Source organism: Xiphias gladius, chromosome 11 (assembly GCF_016859285.1).
Source record: "Xiphias gladius isolate SHS-SW01 ecotype Sanya breed wild chromosome 11, ASM1685928v1, whole genome shotgun sequence".
In the NCBI taxonomy this organism is placed as follows: Eukaryota; Metazoa; Chordata; class Actinopteri; order Istiophoriformes; family Xiphiidae; genus Xiphias; species Xiphias gladius.
In genome coordinates this window covers 13,402,950-13,418,997 of record NC_053410.1, presented here as the reverse complement: position 1 = coordinate 13,418,997, position 16,048 = coordinate 13,402,950, and the positions used below count along the sequence as shown (strand labels likewise).

Sequence of the window (16,048 nt, the reverse complement as noted above, 5' to 3'; positions counted from 1 at the left end):
ATCTTGGGAAGGCTCCAAAAATTCTGCCGCATTGAAGGTTCCCAAGAAGTTTTGGAACCACCAGGACTCATCCTAGAGCTGGCTGCCCGGCCAAACTGAGCAACCGGGGGAGAAGGGCCTTGTTAAGAGAAGTGGCAGGGACAGTTGAGGGAAAGCTGAGCAGAGCAAAGTACATTGATATCCCTCATGACAACCTGGTCCAGAGCGTTCAGGATCTCAGACTGGGCCGAAGGTTCACATTCCAACAGGACAATGACCCTGAGCACACGGTCAAGACAATGCAGGAGTTGCTTTTGGACAACCTTGTGAATGTCCTTGATTGGCCCAGCCAGGGCCTGGACTTGAACCCAATCGAACATCTTTGAAGGGACCTGAAAATGGCTGTCCACCGACGTCGCCATCCAACCTGAAAGAGCTTGAGAGGATCTCCAGAGAAGAATGTCAGAAAATCCCCAAATACAGGTGTTCAAATCTTGTCGCGTCATACCCGAGCAGATTATAGGCTCTATTTGCTGCTGGGGATGCTTGAACTAAGTACTGAGTAAAGTGTCTGAATACTTATGTCAATGTGATAGTTCAGTTTTTCCTTTTTAATAAATTTTCAAAAATTTCTAAAATTCTGTTTTTGCTTTGTGTGTAGGGGGTATTGAGTGTAGATGAGGGGGAAAAAAAAAGAATTTAAACGATTTTAGCATCGGGCTGCAACATAACAAAATGTGAAAAAAGTGAAGGTCTGAAAACATTCTGGATGCACTGTAAGAATTTTTTTTTGCCCATGAATACCAATTTTCAGAGGGAACAATGTGCAGCACGCCTGCAAACAGAGTTGGCTTAACAGCTAAATTACAATTAATTGCTGTTGCTGGTGTTGGTCTTGAAATACAGTTAATAATAAATGTGCACCAGGGTGTGCTGGTAGCTCAAGTGCCTGGGGCATGTTCCAATATACTGGAGCTGCAAATGTCCTGGTTTCCTGCCTGGCCTTTCACAGACATTACATCCCCGAACCTTTCTTCCTTGCTTTCTACATTGTGACTAAAAGGCAAGAAAACATTAAAACACATCTTACACAGAGTGTGCACTGATGTATTCAATATTAGTCACTAAGAAGCAGGGGTACTTTTGGTCCATGTTTGAGATGGACTTGTTTGCCTCGGCTGGATCTGTCTTTTTCTGTCTTTTAGTCGTGGGATACATTCTTCCGTAAAATCCAGGACTCCAGTCCATCTGGTGAGGCGGGTGAGAGACGTCCCTGCGCTCTGCTCCAGGGCCGAGTGCTGTCCCACTCACCAGACATGGCACAGAAAGTTGTGGAGGACCACCTGGCTGTGCACTCTCTCATTAGAGCCTACCAGGTACTCCACACTCACCCGGCCCAGCTGTGAGGAACACCCACATACCGAGACAAATCCATGCATCAGCTTTTGGTGTAATGTGGATTTATGTTATTCACAAATTAAAGGATTGATCACCTATCTCCTGGGCATGAATTTAAATCTTAAAGCAGTGCCTGTGTACAGAATTAAGATGTCATCTGCCTTGATCCACAACTCACTGACTGTTTGTATCTCCGACGCGTGCGTGTGTGAAACATGCATCAAATAAAATCAACTTGAGTTGCCAAAACAGATGCAGCTGGCAATGGGAGCTGTTTATAGTGTGTGTCCTTGTATTAAAAGGAATATGCAATTTGTTTGTCACTGCATGAGGTTATGCAAATTGGTAGATTAAGTCTAGCCTACTTACCCCGGCTGCCTTTCTAAAATGGAAATATCAAAGAGAATACTTAAACGAAACAGGTGGTAACATTTTCCCTCGCCTTCAAATTAATTCGAGGAACTATCCGAGGGATTTATTAAATTCTGTCATTTGGCAAAGGCGTCACTTTTATTCCTAGTTTGGTGAAATCCCGGTGGGAATGTGTGCGCGTGTGTGCGCGTGTGTGCGTACATACACATAAAAGCACTCCCATGGGGCTCTTTTCTCAGAAAGGTTGACCTGTAACTGAGTGTCAGCTTATTCTCCAGCTGTTCATACTTAGCATCATGATGGCAGCAGCCCCTTTGCCAAATTGCCTCTTGTCCTGCTAGTCACTTTTTTACCTGGTTCTCTCCATCGTTTCTTACCGCTCCGATCTTTATCTCTCCGAGTAGATTCGTGGTCACCATGTTGCCCAGTTAGACCCTCTGGGAATCCTGGGGGCTGACCTGGACTCCTTCGTTCCCGCCGACCTGATCACCACCATCGATAAATTAGGTGAGCCTCGCAACTCTTGCTCATCACAAACACCTACCAAAAATAAAAGTTTTCTGAAAATAGGAAAATTTTTGTGAAGTTGTTGTCTATAGTTGGTTGTCTTCATAGTTTTTCATTTACTAATGTGGTTTCATTACCGTAAGCTCCATGAAACACATTTAAACCAGGCTGTATTATTTCGAAAATATATGTCAAAATGACATTTTTGTTGATTTTATTCTTTAATTACTGACTAGTAATGACTTTATGACTAATTCTTTAGACTTTGTAAATAAGAGCTATATGGTTTCTTTTTATACCCCTCTTTCCTAACTAAAGAAGTATGGAATTAACCCGCAGGCAGTATATATGCTGATGAGATTCCCACTATAGAAGGCCTTTCTTCTAATTAACTCAGGATACTTGTCGTGTTCAAAGATTTCAGTCAAAAGCATATTATTCTCTTTATCAGGCTTACTTCAAAAGCTTCATCTTCCTAATAATTAAAATATCTGATATGTATTTTTCCTACACTTTATTTCAGTGATATTTTTATATCCCATTGGGGGTTTGTACAGTACGTAGATTTGCATGTATACATGCATTATACACACATCTCTGCTCCAGGGTTGCATAACTCATCAGACCCAAGAGTGTGAGTGGTATTTCAGTATAAAAGGCCCCATCGCGTTCTCCACCAAGTCCGTATACAGGTTGGTCAGCCTAATGTTGTCATTAATCTCAGGCCTAGGTCTTGTCATTCTCCATTTCATTTAGTGGACTGAGGGCCAAAAGATGCGGGATGGCCGCGGAAAGCGATCGAAGTCTACAGTAATAGCTAGTAAAGAGGAGAGAGAGAGAGAGAGACATTGTTTCTGCTGTTATCAGTGATCAGTGTGTGTCAGGACATAGCATTGCATTATGTATTGTCACCAGGGCTATAGCTCCTTAATGAAAGCTAATGACAGCCTCCGTGGCCCCTCATTTGGTCAGCTGATAGTACGTGAGTCTATTCTTGGCCCCCTTTGTCTTTGCGATGCTCCTAATATGATTTGCACTTGTCTCCTCTTATGCTGCTTGCGATCTTGAGCTTGACCAGCTCTCTCAGGTGGGCTTTGTCAGAACAAAAACTATGTTGGGCAACAGATACTGATGCTGTATCTGCACAGGTCCTGCTGCCTCACTGTTTACAAATTCATACAGGTTAATAGATTTTATTTTCCACCCAAGCTTTATTTTCACAGTTTTTGCCATCAAATCAATTAACTCTGATTGAAGTTTGAGTTTGGAGGGAGCACCGCAGTCTCATTTCGAGTTGTAGCTAATTGTTATTTTCATTATCAATTAATCTTTGGGTTATTATATTTTGATAGATTAGTTAGTCATCATTTAGTCTATAAAATGAAAAAAGATCCAACACAATTTCCCAGAGTTCAAGATGACATCTTCAGATTGCATGTTTTTCCCAACATTCAGTCCAAAACCCAAAGATATTCAATTGACAACGACCTAAAACAGATCAAATTAGGAAACACTCACTTTTGAGAAGCTGGAACCACAAATTTTTGATATTTTTGTTTGATAAACAACTTTGACAATTATTCTATTATCAAAATTGTTTGATGACCAATGTCAGAAGAATTGACTAACCAACTAATCCGGTTAGCCACAAATATTCAAATATCATATCATATCCTTACAGTCAAAAATGTTCAATTTCCAGGTCATTAGTTAAACTTGGATGAAGGCAGGTCTCAGTGTTATGAATGTAATTGTGCTGAAAACTATTTGTTTTAGGTGTTGAATGTCTGGATTTTCTTAAGGTCTGTTGAATTGCAATACAATACTGCTCCCTGGAAACAAATAGCTTCCTTCCTTGACAGTGAGGTGCTACACAAAAATTTGATTTTAATTGACTAAATAAAAATAGATTTAATTATAATTTAGGGGAATATAAGAGAGGGAGAACATTTTTGTATGTATATATATATATATATATATATATATACACACATACATACACACACACACACACACACACACACACACACACACGGTAGGTCTGCCTTATCAAGTTTCACATGGTGTTATCATAGGTTTCTATGGTCTTGATGAGTCTGACTTGGATAGGAGCTTCCAGCTGCCCCCTACCACCTTCATCGGAGGTGAAAACACCACTCTTCCCCTGAGAGAAATCATACGCAGACTGGAGGTATTTTGTTTGTGTGTTTGTGTCCATACATTATTCTAATGATGAGGAAAAGCCATAACACTGTACCTTGCTATTTGTTTTTTTTTTTTTTAAATCTCTTCTTTTTTCAGACATCCTACTGTGGTCACATAGGAGTCGAATTCATGTTCATCAACAACGTGGACCAGTGTCAGTGGATTCGTCAGAAATTTGAGACTCCAGGAATCATGCAGTTCACTAATGCTGAGAAGAGAACTTTGCTCGCCCGCCTGATCAGATCCACGCGGTCAGCAATGAATAAACATTTTCCAACTTACACTTTGGTGACGGCAAGATACTTCACTTTTAGTTATAGCTCATGTCAGGGACTCACGTAACATAAGCAACACACTCGTATGCCTGAATATTGGGAAAGACAAACACCCTATTCTTCATGTGAGCTAATTTTTCATCTTTAATAAATCACCTTAGAAGTTACTGGAGGCTCCTGGAAGTGATCTGCCTGTTTTTAGTGTGCATGTTCTTTTCCTGTGACTTATTTATTTCCTTGTAATAATGTAAGAGTAGAGTAAATTAATTTGTGCTGATTTCCTATTCACACCGAAGAGTACACACGTACGTAAATCCTTGTGTGCAAGTACCCTAAATCTTCATAATATTGTATCAGAATTCTTTACTATTCACTACATTAATATCACAAAGTATCTTCAGTTATGAACTCTATTTTTCAATCATTATAAACTGAACTTTTTCATCTTTAGGTTTGAGGACTTCCTGGCCAGGAAGTGGTCATCAGAGAAGCGTTTTGGTCTAGAGGGCTGTGAAGTGCTCATCCCTGCCCTCAAAACCATCATTGACAAATCAAGTGCCGCAGGCATCGACAGTGTGATCATGGGAATGCCTCATCGGTAATGTGCACTACACCTTCTGTCACCTCTCAGGTCAATCTATGCATGCAGCCAATTATTTTTCTCCCGTCTCTGATATTGACTTTGTAAACTATATTTCCAGGGGTCGACTGAATGTCCTTGCTAATGTGATCCGTAAGGACCTGGATCAGATCTTCTGCCAGTTTGACCCCAAGTTAGAGGCTGCTGATGAGGTGAGGAAACTGTTAATATGTGACAACGTGGAAAACTATCAGAGGAGAGCATTTTGGAGATACAACTGATGCTTCATGTAATCTCCATGTCTGTAATTGTAGGGTTCGGGTGATGTCAAATACCACCTCGGGATGTACCACGAGAGGATTAACCGTGAGACAGATAAGAACATCACGCTGTCGCTCATGGCAAACCCCTCCCACCTAGAGGCAGTGGATCCAGTGGTTCAGGGCAAGGCCAAAGCTGAACAATTCTATAGAGGCGACACCCAGGGAAAGAAGGTAACACTTATTATACAATGTGCATGGTGGTTAGGTTTATGTTTTGGAAACATGATGGCAAGGTGCTTTATCCTGTTGAATCTATGATGTGATTTTTTTAATTTTATTATTTATTTATTTATTTTTTTTAGGTCATGTCCATCTTGATGCATGGTGACGCTGCTTTTGCCGGACAAGGAGTTGTATATGAGACCTTCCACTTAAGTGAGCTCCCCTCCTACACGACACATGGTACAATCCATGTGGTGGTCAATAACCAGGTATTGGAAGGATCACTGTCAATATAATATGACCTGGCATATTTACCAGAATGCATATCTTTTATTATATGCTCACATGCCAACAGTTAGGGCAGTAATACTAATACCGTTGCTATTACTAATGACCTTACTTGTAAATTTACTACTACTGCTACAATTGCTTTACACGATTCTGTTAAAATAATGATTCTAAGCAAATTGTAATTAAAAACTACTAAAAGAGGTGTTATAGCTTTTGTTTTACATATGCTTTTGTCATTTCACAGTGGACCACATTGTCTTGCACTCATTTTGATTTTAGGCTCTAAATGTAAAGTTATGTTTAGCATGTGATTGTTGCCTCCCAGATTGGCTTCACCACAGACCCTCGAGTCGCCCGCTCCTCTCCCTACCCCACCGATGTGGCTCGGGTTGTCAATGCGCCCATCTTCCATGCGAATGCTGATGACCCCGAGGCCGTCATGTACGTGTGTCGGGTGGCTGCAGAGTGGAGGACCACCTTCAACAAGGATGTCGTCATTGACCTGGTCAGACACAGTCAAGTCTTAATGGATTAACATCTACATACTAAGAGATATTTTCTGTTTTTAAGGCGTGTGTGTGTGTGTGTGTGTGTGTTTTTAAAGGTTAGTTACAGACGGTTTGGCCATAATGAGATGGACGAGCCCATGTTCACCCAGCCGCTGATGTACAAACAGATCCGTCGGCAGGAGCATGTGCTGAAAAAGTACTCTGACAAGCTCATTGCAGAGGGAGTTGTGACACTGCAGGAATTTGAGGTTTGTGATCTAATGCTGTTTTGTCTTGTTAAATATACTGAATATTGGTAGCTGCTACTGTATGCTGTTTTATTTGATATAACCATCCGCTGGACTATGCGCATTAAATCACACTTAGATATTACCCTAGCCTCCGAGTAAATATGTTCAGCCAGTGCTGCTGTGTTTGAGTTTCAATTTACTGACTCATTTCAATCCCCTAGCCTCACAATCCCTCACATATTGTATATATTGCTCAATGAAGTTGAAGTATACCTTAGATTCTGGCGCTATTTAATGGAATTGCTCAGGTTCTTCATCCAAAACAGAAACTTTGATCGTAACATCCATTCTGAATATTTTTTTTTAGTACCACATGTCAGAGAAATACTGCAGCAACTCTGTGGTGTGCTTGTTCCTGGCTTTTGATGGACATTGTTTTCTGTTGTGTGGCTGGCTATTTGGATTCTTGCAAAACCCCCCTTTTTAATATAGCAAGGCAGAACCATTATGCTGGTGGAAATTTTCCTCCTCCTCTAATATCTCTTTCTCTTTTTCTCAGTCTCTATCTCTCTGTCTCAGCTACACACAGTTTTGGTTAGTCGGCTGTTGTACCTTCATTGAAGTAAACAAATTGTGCATCAGTTTATATGTGGCATTTTTCATTGTCTCTATTACGCAATACCAAAATTGGCTGCAGGAGGAAGTTGCCAAATATGACAAGATATGTGAGGAGGCATACACCAGCTCCAAGGATGAAAAGATCTTACACATTCGACACTGGCTCGACTCCCCCTGGCCAGGTAAATTGTTCCTTTACTTTAAATATTTTCTTCTTTTTCTGGGAATACTTTCTGTTCCTTCTGGACTGAAGCTGTCTCTCTCTGTAGATTTCTTCACAGCAGAGGGAGAGCCCAAAAGCATGAGCTGTGTCCCCACCGGACTGGATGAGGAGGTTCTGCAGCACATTGGCCAGACAGCCAGCTCAGTGCCTCTGGAAGATTTTAAGATCCACCCTGGTGAGTTTGGTTGCTTTGTGCAGGAAATTAGAGCACTGAAACAGGCTAGCAGTCATGGTAATAGCGATGATAGAAGTAATACTGAGATACTGTGCCAGAAATCGACGCTGTGACAAAGGAGCACACATTACTGCACTATGGGATACATGCCCCTGAATAATATGCTAAATGTTTTTAAAACACAAACCTCAGTGCCACAATTACTTCATTTTTGGACATTTTTTTTAAGGAGATGGTATTAAGTCAATTAAAGCAGTTCACCTCTAAACACATAATTTCCTAACAGCAAGATTTTGGCCTACACAGGGTTTTTAATGTTATTTACAATACAGTACATCAGTCCACTGCGTTTTACACCCCCTTCTCCAATGCTCTCCTAAGATATCACTTGGTTTTGTTTTTGTTCCCGTGTGTGTGTGTGTGTGTGTGTGTGTGTGTGTGTGTGTGTGCGTGTGTGTGTGTGTGCGTGTGCGTGTGTGTGTGTGTGTTCTCCAGGTGTGTCTCGTATCCTGCGTGGTCGAGCCGACCTGGTGAAGAATCGTAAGATGGACTGGGCTCTAGGAGAGTACGTGGCCTTCGGTTCCCTTCTCAAAGATGGCATCCATGTGCGGCTCAGTGGGCAGGATGTAGAGCGTGGCACCTTCAGGTGAGTCCATGTCAACACAACTGAAAACTCAATGTTCTCCAATGTGCTCTACGAGGATTAATATCAATATTTTTTTAAACCTCTATGCTTGTTTGTATTAACGCCCTTGTCCGCACTACGAGGACGTCCTACTGCCACCACAGCCTTCTACTGTGGACAAGTGTGCAGCTCTGCTGTACTAAAGAAACTCCAAGTGTAGTTATTGAATAAAGAGTGTTTCAAGTATATTGATTTTTTTTTTTTTTTTTCCGATCTAGATTTTTAGAGCCTGGGAGTCCTTGTGGGAGTCATAGTCTCTCGTCTGACCAAATGTGCTCACACACTCATTACAATTGAGCTGTATCATTGTTTACAATGATGTGATAGGGCTGGGTGATAAGTCAGTATCATTGTTTATCAACTTTCAGCTGAATCATAATTTGAGGAAATGACTTCATCTTTTTATCTACAAATTACTGTTGTCCAAATTAATGATGATCTGTAATTGAAAATTAACAACATGAGTTATTTATGCCTTTTGAAGAGTTTTTTTTTCATGTAATGTACAACAAGGGAGCACAGTTCGTTGTTTTGAACATTTTTTAAAAATGTGATTCCTTTTACATTTTCCATATTGTGATATACAGTCGTTGGCCACATTATTAGGTACACCTATACAGACAAATCTGTGACAAATTCTGCATTTAGGAAGATTATGATGTTCAGTTTTTGTTGACACTGTCAGAACGGTGCTGATTCAACTATATAGTTGTTATTGAGGTCATAGTTAGTGGGGTTGTTGTACCGACCTGCATTAAAATGAAATATGTTTCTAATATTCTTCCCCTCATGTTTGTAAATAGAGTGAGTAAAACATTAGAAACATCTCTCAGTATAATGTAGTCCACTTCAACACAGATGCAAACTACAACCTCAGTAATAAAAATATAGTTAAATTAACACTTCTCTGAAATTGTCAATCAAAACTGAACATTATTATCTTTGTAGTGGTAGAATTTATGGCAGAGCAGTTGTTTTTGACTACACTAGATTTCACAGGAGTACCTAATAAAGTGGCCACTGAGTGTATGTTGACATTGGAAAATGTCATTAATACTGTGTCACCCAGCTCTGCGACGACTCTTAAACTGAGATTGCCCCAAATAGAGTACTGTTATAGTACTATTTTGATATCAAATTGGCACATTTGTTGAGTATGTCAGGGTCTGCATGCCTGACCAGAGTTAAGGGGTAACAAACACTCTCATAAAGATAACGAATTAAGTGTTTGGGGGATGGGGGTTGGGTGGCAAAGGGAGTCTGTCAGACAGAAGACGTCAGCACAGTCTCCTGGGATCTGTGAAGCCCACATGGTGTTGTCATGGTATGGCGGGAACGAGTGACACATGAATAAAACCAGATCTCCCTTTCACTGCGCCTGTCTCATCTGTCCCCTATCATTTCTCCACCAGCCTATCGTTGCTGACCCCCCCAAAAAAAAAAAAAAAAAGCTAACAGCAACATACATCACACTAACCAGAGGCTACAGGGCTTTTTCTTTTGCCTCGCATTTACCACTGACATCTACTTCTCCCATTCCACTGTCCCCTTCAATAGGGTAGTTTTCCTGGCCTGAAAAAAAATGAAAGTCTAACACTACATACACCCTTCATCTCTGTACCACCTGTTGTTTGTTCCAGATTTTATTCTTTGTGTTACCTTTCTTTCTCATCATACTTCAGCTATAGTTTACCACCTTTACCTTCCTTTACCGCTTTTTGCTTTCTTCCACCTACACTTTTGTCATCCCCCACTACTCTGTTTCCCATCTTAGGAAATGAGCATATTGGCATGTTACAGTTGAGTGGGCCTGCTTGCGTTTCTGTGATGTACGTAACAGTGTGAACTAATGGATTCAGTAGTTGGGTTTGGGTGCGTTGATGGGCTGCACCGTGCACCCCTTTCCTTGACTAATGGGGCCCCCAGGCAGAGGAAGTGTGTGTGTGTTTTTGTGTGTGTGTAGGTGAAAAAACGGAAAGAAGAGAGAGGTGGGCGCGCAGTTTATGAGGCAATCCCAGAGAAAGACCTCATTCTCGTGAGGTTTTTTGGGTCCTCTTCAGATTGTGTGCAAGTGGATTGAGAAAATGACACATGAAATTATGTGTTGTCCCTTGATTAATGCTGGATGCTCACTATTTTCTTCTTTCATCTAAGGATTTCTTGAAGAGAAAGTGTATATCCTGCAGATGTGGAGCAAGGATCAAACAAAACAATTATGCAGTACATTATGTGCCCTCATTAGTCCATAATTATGGATGATATTATTCAAAGGACTCAAATCATGATCATCTAGTCCTCTTGGAGTTAATATATCACATTCAAGATAATAATCAATAGATTTCCTGCAGTTCTTCTGTCTGACACTTACATAACCTCTAGGATACAGTGCTAGAAAGTGTGTGTGTTTGTGTGTGTGTGTGTGTGTGTGGACGTCGTGAGAGTGATGTTAAAGGGGTTTAAGTGATTGTCTGATCGTGCCAGTTTTGAGGGCTGATTCCTACACTGGGAGCGAGCGGACTGGCAGAGCTTGTTAATGCTTGGCTCTCTGCTCCCATCAACTCTTGTTGGGCCTCATGCTGGCTGAAGATCAGGAGAGATCAAAAGGGTACTTTTCATGGAGTGCCTTTATGGGTTGAAACGCGGGCTGTAGTGTGTGTGCATGTGTGTGTGTTTACCCTGCAACTACTGGGTTAAGAACCTTTTTTAAAAAAAAAAAAAAAAAAAAAATCTAGTTACCTTAGAAAGCCTGTTATTTCACCACCATCATTTAAAACAGCTTCCTGACAGTCCTGAAAATCCTCTGTGGAAATATCGCTCTGCAGCTAAGAAATACCACACTTTGTTTTTTGTGCTCTAAATACTACTGGTGAAATGATAAGTCCTTAAATCAATAGTCAGCAATGGATTAATCATTTAAATAATAACATGAAGTGGTTCCAGCTTCTTACCTTTTATATAAACTAAACCATTTTTAGTAAAAATAATCAATAGTTTAATCAAAAATGAAAATAATCATTCAAGTACCATACGCAAATGGATGTCTTTCACAGCAGTGGTTTTTTTTCTATTTGCACTTCCAGTTCTGTCTGTCTATGCCTCTATGTTTTGCAGCCACCGTCATCATGTTCTGCATGACCAAGAGGTGGACAAACGTATCTGTGTACCCATGAACCACCTGTGGGCCAACCAGGCTCCCTATACTGTCTGCAACAGCTCCTTATCAGAGTATGGAGTCCTAGGTGTGACTGAACGCACTCTGGCTACACAGCATGCTATAGAAAGTCTGATTTTTTTATTTATTTATTTATTTTTGGCTCTGTTTGACGATGACTATGATTTCAGGTTTTGAGCTTGGCTTCGCCATGGCCAGTCCAAATGCTCTGATCCTATGGGAGGCCCAGTTTGGAGACTTTCACAACACAGCCCAGTGCATCATCGACCAGTTTATCAGCTCCGGCCAGGCCAAGTGGGTGCGCAACAATGGTATTGTTCTCCTGCTGCCACATGGGATGGAGGGAATGGTGAGAAGTGAAAATCAACCAGGCTATAGTTCTTTAGAAAAAGGAATAAGTATGTTATTCTGTAGTATTTACAGATGAAACAGATTTTGGATCATTAGAATTTACTATATCTTTTAGTGAATTTCCTCTTCCATTTGGTAATTTTGTGTCCTACTCTTCTCGTCTTCTGTCCTCAGGGTCCAGAACATTCATCAGCTCGACCTGAGCGCTTTCTGCAGATGAGCAAAGATGACCCTGATCACTTCCCTGTGTGTTCACATGTACAATTTACATAATCGCTCAAATAGTGACCAAGTTCGGGAACGTGATTATCTCATGATAAATGTCTAAAGAAACTCTAACACTGAGCTGCAGTTAACATCCAGTAGCATCCTGTTTTAATGGCTATGCTTATGTAATGACCACTTAAGTGATGATTGCCAATTTATCTAGAGCTTAAAAGTCTGGTCATTGAGGCCTCCAAGGCGTTGGTATTCAGCAGTAGCTCAGGTCAAAGGGTCAGCTCGTACGAGGGAACATTCACGGGGGGGGCCACAGCGGGCTGCATCAGCAGAAGCTCACCAGATTCATCTTCAAATGGGATATTGATCAAACTATTAGTGGGAGCATACTAAAGGATTAACATTTTCTGTGTGTGTGTGTGTGTGTGTGTGTGTATGTGTGTGTGTGTGTGTGTGTGTGAGTGTGTGAGTGAGAGTGTGTGTGTGTGTGTGTGTGTGTGTGTGTGAGTGTGAGAGAGAGAGTGCACTGTTGTACTCAAGCGTTATGTCTCCTCCTTGGTTATGAGAAAAAAAAACATTGCTGCAGCCAACACTATAATTTTATAATTTTGTGTACATGAAGTTAAATTTTTGTTTTCAGAGTCAATAACCTTTGTATTTTCTTTGTAACTATTATTATTATTATTTTTTTTTTTTATGAAGGAGCTCCATGGAGATTTTGAAGTCCAGCAGCTGAATGACTGTAACTGGATTGTGGTCAACTGCTCCACGCCTGCCAACTACTGTCATGTGCTCAGGCGGCAGATTCTGCTGCCATTCAGAAAACCGGTAAAGTGCAACATCGCCTTCACTATATTTTATCTGCCTTGTGCTTGGCTCCAGTTTGTCATGCGATGATTGTTTTTACATTATAAGTTTTTTCACAGATTACATTCAAATCAGACAACACTGTAGGCCACTGCTTTCCTCAAAGATAAATCCAAGCCACACAGTTGGTGATTTGACAGCAGTTACTGATGTTAGAAGACATGTCCAGAGTCCTCAAAAACTCTTATTTCCTGCTGAAATAAAAAATATTCTGTCTACCACCGCACTAGGTCTTGTGCGTTATTTGACTTAAGTCTCAAGTGTGAAAACGTGAAAGTAAAAAAACTGGGGAGTCTTAATATTTGTTCATTGCTTCACCCATGACAGACATACTGTCAAAACTACTATGTTATGATACAATACTATATCACAAAAAATGCTTCAAAAAGAATTTCAATTTGCAGAAACATGCGCAACCTTTGATAATACTGATAACAAACTCCTAAAGTAGTACTACTTAGCATTTCTCTTTTGTTGTATGTGCACAGCTCTTTTTTCCGTCTCTCACAGTTTTCAGCCACAGTGAATCCCCTGTCGCACATAAATGCAATGCTTTACGAAGCATGAGAAAATGACTTCCTGAGCAAATTAGCAAGAGGGCCAACAGGGGATAATATTGTTTGTTTTTTTATGAAAAACTCTGAAATTCTGGACTTGGTTGGCTGAGTAAGAAGGGTTTTATTTATTTGATTGTTAAAGAAATGTTTTGTTTTCCCAGTGCTGATGTTGCGTGCTATATGGTGGCAACAAATTAGCGTGAAAAGAGATAAAAACTTTTATCTCTTGAGTTTTTTCATTGTTCACAATGAAGATCCGGATGACAGAATCAATCTGTTGTTTGTCATTGACAGAAACTTTTTCTTTTTTTTCACAGCTGATTATTTTCACTCCAAAATCTCTGCTGAGGCACCCAGATGCAAGGTCCAGTTTCGATGACCTCGCCAAAGGTGAAGTTTTACTTTATCTCTATGAAATGTGACAGAAGAATCTGTCATAAATTTTGGTCTCCAGCTGTAGCAAACATACCATATTCAACGTCTGCAGGCACTAAATTCAAGAGGCTAATTCCTGATGAAGGTCCTGTGAATCAAAGCCCAGGCCAAGTGAAGAGGGTGATCTTCTGCACTGGCAAAGTCTACTATGAATTGGCTAAAGAGAGGAAACAGCAAAACTTGGAGAGAGACATTGCCATCATCAGACTCGAACAGGTGTTAAATCCATCTCCTCAGTCTGAGCATGTCATGCACTGTGTATTTTGAAACGGGAGTGATGCAGTTTTGTCATTTCTTTTTCTACTTATTCTTCGGCTTCCCCCTCAGATCTCTCCATTCCCATTTGACCTGGTCAGAGCAGAGGCAGAGAAATACGCCAACGCTGAGCTGGTCTGGTGTCAGGAGGAGCACAAAAACATGGGTTACTACGATTACGTCCGCCCGCGTTTCCTCACAGTGGTGGCTAACAAGAAACCTATTTGGTAAGGGTCTCATTTGATATGTTCATGACAGAGGCAAACTGGAATAATCCGTTAAGAAAATCTTGTGAAGGACCTGAATTCTTGTCACTGGGGATAAACTTTCAGTGTTTCTTTCAGGTATGTGGGAAGGGACCCTGCAGCTGCGCCTGCGACTGGAAACAGGTCCACTCACCTCAGTGAGCTGAAGAGGTTCATGGACACTGCTTTAAACCTGGGCGCCTTCCAGGGGAAGGACTTGTAATGGAGATCTGGAATGAGAACCAAGCTGGAGGTGCAGTTTCATCCCAAACCACCATAGTATATTTATTAAGTCTTCACATAGCACAGTTTTACAACTCTTGTAGATTTGTGACAATCTGGAGCATAGTCTGGTGTAACTAAACATCGTCTGAACCCCTGACAACCCTGCGTGAAAGATAAGTCTACAGTACTAACTGACTTAACGGCTGAATCAGACTACGCAACATTTATGTCTTTGGAGATGGTCACTGTGTCAGATTAAAAGATCATGATCCTGCTCTGACTTGGACGAGAGACGTGTCCGACTACATCTTGAATCCCAGCCAGTCATCCTGTAGCTTGCAGACTTTCATTACCTGCAACAATTATGGTGTCAGAAGTGTCACAGAGGACACTGTAGATGTTATTAAACTAGGTGGGACAAGGCAAAAAACATTTGGATTTACTCGTCTTTCCATGAGATGGCCTATATGCAGAATACATTGTCTTTTCCCTTTAATGCACTAAAGTAATGCATGGGACAGAACAGCAAATTGTTGTGGCCAGTGCTCATTGCTGTTCCATGGCCATGCCCCATGTCAGATGAAAACAAGTCATTTTTATTTATATAGCCTGAAATCACCCACTGTCACCCTTTTATCTTTTTTCTACCCTTGATTTGCAGAAGGAAAACCTCCACAAAAAACGCCCCGTCCTGGCCATTTTTGGGACAATATCATGTAGTCTGATCCCGGTTTTACTGGAAGAATATCTGCACTTTATCCAGTCAACACTATTCAACATAGGGCCTTTTCGATGTTTTTTTTTTTTTTTTTTTTTAAAGTAGAGTGTATGTATATAGCACAAAGTGTTGTCTAAAGAGAACAAACATACATTTTCAGACTCTAAATTGTACTAAACCTCCAACACCTTTATTAAAAAATAAACATTCCTGACAAAATATTATACAAACATTGAATATAATCACACTCACAGAAATGTCACTAACATTACACTCTTTGTACCGTTAATAACATTCACACACCAAAATTCAATCACTGTAGATACCTCCATGGCTGCTATGCAGAAAAATTATGCTTCCTGTTGAACTATACTGTAGCTTTCCTTTTCCACTTAGATTTAACCATAAGCCATTCACAAACATCATTTTACATATTTATTGACTTTTTAGATTTATGTATTGTACTTTATTA

General features: G+C 40.6%; 1 protein-coding gene across 1 annotated transcript; it reads left to right on the top strand.

The window, feature by feature from the left end:
- Positions 1–1,282: 1,282 nt before the first annotated feature.
- On the top strand, positions 1,283–15,634 carry ogdhl (oxoglutarate dehydrogenase L). Its single transcript, XM_040140101.1, has 21 exons — positions 1,283–1,355; positions 2,154–2,256; positions 4,332–4,447; positions 4,558–4,712; positions 5,188–5,334; positions 5,438–5,528; positions 5,631–5,810; positions 5,942–6,070; positions 6,418–6,597; positions 6,697–6,849; positions 7,529–7,631; positions 7,719–7,847; positions 8,343–8,493; positions 11,644–11,771; positions 11,875–12,053; positions 12,230–12,301; positions 12,977–13,102; positions 14,016–14,088; positions 14,186–14,349; positions 14,461–14,615; positions 14,733–15,634. Exons 1-21 carry the CDS (start codon positions 1,296–1,298, stop codon positions 14,854–14,856), a joined length of 2,718 nt encoding a protein of 905 aa, XP_039996035.1. The 5' UTR covers positions 1,283–1,295; the 3' UTR covers positions 14,857–15,634.
- The last annotated feature ends 414 nt before the right edge of the window (positions 15,635–16,048 follow it).

Coding starts and splice junctions, on each gene's coding strand:
- ogdhl (XM_040140101.1), top strand. CDS start 1,296: ATGGCACAGAAAGTTGTGGAGGACCACCTGGCTGTGCACTCTCTCATT. Junction 5,529..5,630: donor AGTTAGAGGCTGCTGATGAG/GTGAGGAAACTG, acceptor CTGTAATTGTAG/GGTTCGGGTGATGTCAAATA. Junction 14,616..14,732: donor GCTAACAAGAAACCTATTTG/GTAAGGGTCTCA, acceptor TGTTTCTTTCAG/GTATGTGGGAAGGGACCCTG.